At 39.2% G+C, this 8,121-nt stretch overlaps 1 protein-coding gene and 1 pseudogene across 1 annotated transcript; both read left to right on the forward strand.

Moving 5' to 3' along the window:
• Nucleotides 1–1,791: 1,791 nt before the first annotated feature.
• Nucleotides 1,792–5,118, forward strand: LOC114387563 (annotated as a pseudogene).
• LOC114385934 (DNA polymerase-like) lies at nt 5,087–7,900 on the forward strand. Its single transcript, XM_028345963.1, has one exon. It carries the CDS (start codon nt 5,087–5,089, stop codon nt 7,898–7,900), a length of 2,814 nt encoding a protein of 937 aa, XP_028201764.1.
• The last annotated feature ends 221 nt before the right edge of the window (nt 7,901–8,121 follow it).

Genomic DNA, 8,121 nt, shown 5'->3' on the forward strand with positions numbered 1-8,121 from the left:
GAAAGAGAATCAACTAGTTTAGTTCGGATCTGAGTAGGCTTATCTTATAATAGGGAATACTCTAACCCTGGGAACTGGGGCCTGGCCAAAGTCCAGGGTGGCTCAAAGTTCGATCAAGGAGATCCCTGTCCTGTGCCCTATTCACTAAGAGGGGGTAACCTTGGGCAATACCAATCCATTTTTGGTTTCTATAAGCCCGGGGGGATTTATTATCCAGGGAATACTCCTCCAGGTTATAAAGCCCACTAGGACTACTAAGGTGGGTGGAAAAGCCTGGATGAGCACTCCACTACTTAATCTACTGGCGTGGCGTTTCCGTATGTTTTTGATCAATAGAACAGGAAGAGGAGGAAAAAAAAGCTTATGATGAGCATCTATTTGAGTCGATTAATCATCCCTTGCATCATCCTTACACCGGTTCTCTTGTGTCTTTCTTTCTCTTTCGATTTGTTGGGTTTTTCTAAGATCCAAAGTCTTCTCTTACAGACTGGCCTTCGCGCTCTTTTTCGGCTTGTGGGTTGGGAGGTTCCCCTCATAATTATTCTTTGTGTTCTTTCGGGCCTCGAATCCGGGTATACGTTGCACATGATGGATCCAGCAGGAGGTCAGCCTGCTGCCAATCCTGCAGCGGAGCAACCCTCAAACGTGCCTTCAGGCGCATCGACCTCGGGCTGGAGAAGTTTCGAAGAAGGTGTTTTGTTAGAATCTTCAAACGAATCCAGCGAAGCGAGCGTGAATCAGCAGCCTGTGATTCCCGAACTTGAACCTCCGCTTCTCGATGACAACACCCGGCGAGCAGAGCTCGCTGTTCGATTGAGGGCGAATTGGTGGGGGATCGCTTATAACGAGCGAATCCTCGACTCCTTCGTCCGGAGTCAACTTGCAATCGAAAGGCACATAGAGGCCGCACTTGTGGCGGACGGATATTCCCCTCAAGTAGTCTTTGAAAGAAGACATATGATTCGTGGCTTTCTTTTCTATCCGGAGGGGCATGCGCTGAGTGAAAACGATTACGCGGGTTATCTGACCAAAATTGCCAATTTTGGTACAAGGCAAAGCATTCCCTATCAGCGGGTGATCCGAACCGTCCATAACTCTCATCTCTTTTTAGATTAGATATTCTCTTTTTCTTTCAATAGCCGGCAAAATGACTACAGGATCATCGGTCTACTCTACCTCAATTCACCATTTCGAACTTTATACAGAAGGTTTTTCCGTACCAGCTCCTTCTACCTATACCGCTGTTGAAGCACCTAAAGGAGAATTTGGTGTCTTTCTGGTCAGTAATGGAAGCAATCGTCCCTACCGTCATAAAATAAGAGCACCTGGCTCTGCCCATTCACAAGGACTCGATTCTCTGTCCAAACATCACATGCCAGCAGATGTGGTCACCATCATAGGTACTCAAGATATTGTGTCTGGAGAGGTGGATAGATAGGACTACGTCTTGCTCGATCAGGATGCTAGCTTTATTGCGAGCCAAAAACCTTGTTTGCGGCATTCCCCCGGTCAAAATAGATAAATTATGGAATTCTCTGTAAGAGCTGCGGAACTAACAACTCTATTAGAAAGTAGAATTACCAACTTTTACACTAATTTTCAAGTGGATGAGATCGGTCGAGTGGTCTCCGTTGGAGATGGGATTGCACGTGTTTATGGATTGAACAAGATTCAAGCTGGGGAAATGGTTGAAAAAAGACATACCAACTACCAACCTACCTTTAGGGAATAATATGTGGGACGCGACCCTACTCTAGGGATACTAGACCTTTCAGTCGGGAGTCTTTTAGCACTCAATGCTGTCTGGCTCGTACCGATGTCATGAGTGTCTTATTTATGAAAGACAGAAGTGTGACAAGAAGTGCAGTAATGGTACGGGTTACAAACAGAACAGACATGCGCCAACTGAGGGGAATAACTAGTCAAGGTGCGACACACGCCAAAGATGGCGGCAAAAGACCTGTATTATTACCCGAAACAAACAACAAACAAAACAATGTTGACGACTCGTCAATTTAAATGTATGCTGGAGAAGCATAAATTATTTTTACTTCCGGTTCGATTTCAATCTACTTCTAACTGGATTTCTCACTTTGCAAATACATTGGATATGCCGGAAAATAAAAGCGAGAATCGTGCTAAAATAGAAAGTTTCTGGGAAGGTGCTTTAAAGGATATTTACGAAGAAACACTAATGTATGATAATAATGATGTGGTCCACAGTCCGGATGAATGCGTTGATCCTGAAACACGAAAAATAAAAGTCCCTAAATCAGAGTTTGTTAAGACATATAAAAATAGCGTCTTTTCTCTTCTGGACCGTTATAGATATGAAAATAATGATGCACAAACATTAGAATCGCTTCAGAGAGAAATTGAGGATCTGACTTTGAACTTCTCTGAAGATAGTATTTATAAAACTAGTCCTAACATTATGGTAATGTTAACTAAAAACAACTTGCCAAGTGCTAAGGAATTCCTTCGTGGAAAGTATCTTATGGATAAAGAATATCCCGGCAGAATGACCATTTATGCAGAAAGTCGAAGTGGTGATAGTCTAGAAACCAGCGGCTCAGAGCTATCCGACGAGGAGAATAAAAATCTAAGATGTGTACTATCTGAAAGTGATAAGTCGTTGTTGGTAGAGTTAGGCGAGCACTCCATTGAGTGCCTACTGGTTCACACCCTAGGCCATCTGTTTAATCTGGAAAATATTGTCAGTCTTGCTAGTTTGGTTGATCGTATAGAACGCAATGTAAGGGATTATGCCTCATCGTCAACATTGTATTATAATAGTAGGGTATGTAATCTAAGTATGGATGCTGCTGATAAAGGTACTAAAGCATCTAAAACTAGAGCTTATCCCTTTGGTACAGCATTAGTTGAATTTTTAGTGAGTCGTGGTCTATTGCGCTTAGTAACATATAATGTTGATTTATTAAATTTCTCTGATGATAGTGGTCCAAAGACTGTTGTAAAAATGTTGTCAAAAAGGGCCATAATTACTATAGGAGCTCTTTAGTATATGCCGAATGCTTGTTTAACCCCGCATTACTTCCTATAAAGTTAAACCTACCTATGGTATTTCCACCTAAAGATTGGGAGCCCCACAAACCTGAACAGAAACGTAAGTTGTTACATATATCTGATATATATGGTGGTTATTTAAGCAACCCTACGGGCCAAATCTACAGCACTCAACGGAGTATGAGTTCTCCCGATGCGAAGAATTTCTTCATCTATTTCGGTGAAAATAAGTATCAAGAAAGTCATAATAAGCAAAATAAGTTTTGTACTAGCATCAGTAGCTTACAGCGTCAATCCTTTAAAATAAATAGTAATTTCCTTAATTTTATATTAGAAAATAGGGAATTATTAGAAGAATGTGGCTACTTGATGCCCGAATTTCTTTCAAAGGTAATACTAGCCCATGCCTCCAGGAAACTTAGAAGTCATTTTGAAAAGAATAAGGATATTCAAACAATATACAAATTTAGTGATGTGTACGCTCTATTAATAAAGAATATGCAGCGGGCACGTTATGAGTGTACGATTTTAGATCTGGCAAAGGCCTACTCTGGATATTCTTTATATTTTCCAGCATTTATTGACTTCAAAGGTCGAATCTATCGCAGCGGCATCTTTCACTTCCACGAGCGGGATTTAGCCCGAAGTCTACTATTAATAGATTGTAAAGATAATATAGAATATTCTTCCCCTGAAATTAATAATTATCTAAATATGTATCTAACCGCAACTGCATTCCTCTATCAATCATATAAATATGAGGAGGATGCTCTAAATGATATAAAGAATAAATTATTCCCTTATCTAGAGTGTAAAGAGAACTTTAAAACGTATTTAAAGACTTTAGTGATAGAATCACGGATGGCTAAACGGCCATTCCAATATTTATCTAATATTTACCTATTATCATCATCGGATTTAATGTCTTTCGTTGATCTGTATAATTGTGTTCCTGTAACTCAGGATGCTAGCGCTAGCGCATATCAACTGATGGCTTATTTCCTCCTGGATAAGAATTTTGCGAAACTAACAAATCTTTTTGATACCGGCAGCGGTGAGATATTTGACATCTATTCTCACATGAGAATTGAATTAATTTCATTCATCAAAGACTCTCTTAGTGAGGAGAATCCTGAGCTATGCGCAATTTTGGATAGGGTCCTAACTAGGAGTATAGTTAAGCAAATATATATGCCAATTATATATGGTAAAACAGCTAATAGCACAACTAAGGATCTTATAGTGAGTCTTTGCCAAGATCTCTTGCCAAAAGAATGTACTATACTGTCGGTTCTATGCTTCAAATTTTGGCAAGAAAAATACAGTTTTATGTATTCGTTTATCCAGCTGATCAGCCTGGTAGGTCGGGTATGCTCTTACCTAGATCGACCAGTCTTGTACAGCACAGAATATTTTAGCACATCCCAGGATTATAAAAAGATGGAAAAACACTCAGTTAGAGTCTTCAACTCTTACTTGAAAAAGGCCCATAATGTCACACTCTCGTTTCCCTCAAAAGAGCGGGATAAGAGGAAAAGTGGGGTATCCACATTCGTTAACTTCATTCATCAAAAGGACGCGCAAATTGCTATGTCTATTGCCTTCTATGCGAACTCATATAATATACCTCTGTACACAGTTCACGATAACTTCATAACAAATATACATTATTTTAAATATATATCTAAAATCTATCTACATGTCATAAAGGAAATGGGGCCCCCTCTTAAAATCATTAACCGCTTTATTTATAAAAATATTATGGAGCCGGCTATAGCGAAGGGCCTCTATAATAATGTAAAAGGCTACAATTTGAAGTCTTTTGATGAAAGGATCATACCAGAGCCTATTTTAGATGAGTTCTTAAAAATTGGACTCATTTCTCCAGAAGATGTCACGAATGCAGCTGGTTTAAAAAAAATAAACAATAAGTTGAAACAAAGATATCAACTCTATTGTAATGCGGTCTGCGGATCTAATAAGAAATTTGATGATCATTTGTTTAAATGGAATAGGTTTAGAGATGCCCTGATTGGGGAAAATTGTATACATTATTAAAATGTTATTTAAAACCCATGGGGTAAGGCATAATGTTCCGTACACGACATACAGTCGTACTAGATCAACTTCAACATCTATCTTATTGAACCGGATTCAGTCCAATTCTAGTAAAACATTTATATTCCCGCACCCTAAGTTACTAATTCCGTCTTTGGAGTATAGAGAACCTGTATCGGTCCAGGATACAGCCCTCCTCAGCCATAGTGTGATGTCTCTCTTAGTAAGCTATGTTTATCCTGTCTTATTAGGGTACGCGAAAGCTAATATCATATTCTATTTTAAAAATAGAGAAGTAGGTGATATCGCTAAACCACTAAATAAACAGTCTATTCCCTTAACGTTTGATGATGGTAGTCCTATTTCTAAGTCAGAGATATATGCTAGTGTGTTTAGTAGTATATTTAAATTAATAGAGATTTATGACGGTTTTGGGGTTGTTAGAATAGCTATTCGAGCACATTTTGAAGAAAATATCCCCGGCCCTCTTCAACCTTTAAAAGAGGAGTTGCTAGAGGAGGCTCTCTCTGAATGCATTAAGCCATCTTCTGGAGAAATCGATATTAGTAATTTACCTGTTAAAAGTCTTAGTTCTACTTCTCGAAAGTACCCTAAGAATATAACCGTTCCAAGGAAATCGGGCAATATATCCCTGAGGCCGTTCTTGGTGGCCGATACTGAGACCATAATTAACAAAAATAGTCAACATGTACCCTATGCGGTCGGTGTCATGGTTGTTAATCCGGGGATTCCCGTTAGTAGGCGTGAAAGGATCGATACTTACTTCAGCGAAGATTACTCTTCAAGAATCTTCCCAACCTTTGAAGAAAGGAGCTGCCAAATGCTCAAATCATTTATCTTTAGGGTCGCGGCTATTACTCGACAAAATAGGTCTGCTAAAACAATCTACTTTCATAATTTAGGTCGATTCGATGGCATTTTCCTACTTAAGCACCTTGCATTATATCATCCTAATTACACGGTCACCCCCCTTATGAGAGACAATAGACTCTACGAGGTAGCTGTCTATTCTAAAAAAAGGCTATTATTTACGTTCCGAGACTCCTTACATCTACTCCCCGGCAAACTAGATGACCTTGCTAAGAATCTATGCCCTGAGTTGGGTTCTAAAGGATCTATTTCCTATGAGGATGTAAGACTTGAAAGTCTTAGTATTATGAAAGAGAGTTTGTTAGAGTATATGGAGCAGGATATTCTTCTGCTAGGGGGAATTATGCAGTCCTTCCAGGACATATATTATAAGGCTTACCAGGCAGACATAGTAAATAAGCTTACAATAGCCTCACTGGCTCTAAGTCTATTTCGTGAAAAATATTACGATTACAATAAGCACCGTATCCACATCCCTAATCAGAATGAGGATACATTTATTCGGCGTGGATATTACGGTGGGCATACCGACGCATACTTACCATACGGTACTAATTTATACTATTATGACGTTAACTCTCTCTATCCTTTTGTTATCAAGGAATTCTCAATGCCTGGGGGTACACCAGTCTGGCATTCTGATTTAGAATATATGACATTAGATAACATGTTTGGGTTCATTGAAGCATATGTAGAATGCCCAAAAAGTATAAAGAAACCATTTCTTCCCTATCGGGATAATAAGGATGGCACTCTTATCTTTCCTACAGGCACCTTTGTTGGGGTTTACTATAGTGAGGAGCTCAAGTATGCTAGAGACATAGGCTACACTATAATACCAATTTGTGGATACCTCTTCGAGGAGATGGAAAGTCCATTCAAGGACTACATTAATTCTCTCTTTGAAAGCAGATCCAATGCTAAAAAGAAGGGAAATAACGCCCTATCTTTTGTATATAAATTACTAATGAACTCATTATATGGTAGATTTGGCATCAATCCTCAAAGCACAAAAACCGAGATGTGCAATAAATCTAAACGTGACCGTATATTTAGACGCCCTGAGTTTATAGACGATGTCTTTATTAGAGAGGATCTATACATGGTATCTTATCTAACCAATCCGGGTAAGGGGCCTTCTTATTGGGACCCCCCGAAGAACTCCGCGGTACAACTAGCCGCAGCGATCACTGCCGGCTCAAGGATCTATATGTACAAGTATATTTCAAGAGAAGACTGCTTATATACAGACACCGACTCTATTGTCCTTGGTAATCCACTTCCGGAGGAAGATGTTTCCTCTTCTGTATTAGGTAAATTTAAATTAGAAGATAAGATCTTGGAGGGATTCTTTTTAGCACCTAAATGCTATAGCTATACCACAGAAGAGTCAGATGGCAATAAGAAGGTCTATAAGTACAAGGGACCGGGTAGAAATGTTATAACTCCAGAATGGTATAAAGAACAGTACGCCGACCCTTCCCGAAGTCTGATAAAGAAGGTAACTTATCAATTTCGACCCGATTGGAAAGAACTCTCGGTTAAAAAGAAAGAGAGTACAACCACTCTTAGAACTCTCAGTAACTCCAAGAGAATACCTTTCTTTAATGAAAAAGGTAAGTATGTAAGTACAGATCCACTTGATATCGATGACTTGTCATCTCTAAATTACATTGGAACAAAACTATTAGAAAGTTTTAAAAGGAAAACAGCTATTTTAGAAAAAGAGAATTCGGCTCTTTCTCAGAAATTACAGAAGCTGGAACAGGAAAGAGGTATAATAGCCCAGCGGAGAGTAGAAGAAGGAAATAATACCGAAGATAATAATACATTAGAGCAAAATAATCCTAAAAGGGCTGAAGATAATATCAATGGAGATCTATTGGATCCAGATACGATGCCGCGGGATAAAAAGCCCCCCTGATAATGGTTGTGGATAAAAGATATATATACAACATTAGATAAAGGCCCAGGAGTGAGGAGGAAATAGAAAAAGGTCGCCGACTGCTACTAAGAACCTAACAGAACTTTGTTGCGTGAGTAGGATGAATACCTATAGTATGATTTGTTGCTGTCACTAGACTACTCGAAAGAATTCATACCCCCAGCAATCAAACTACTGCGCGAACAAGCAACGGATTGAGC

The sequence above is a fragment of the Glycine soja genome, chromosome 15, assembly GCF_004193775.1.
Source record: "Glycine soja cultivar W05 chromosome 15, ASM419377v2, whole genome shotgun sequence".
Classification (NCBI taxonomy): Eukaryota; Viridiplantae; Streptophyta; class Magnoliopsida; order Fabales; family Fabaceae; genus Glycine; species Glycine soja.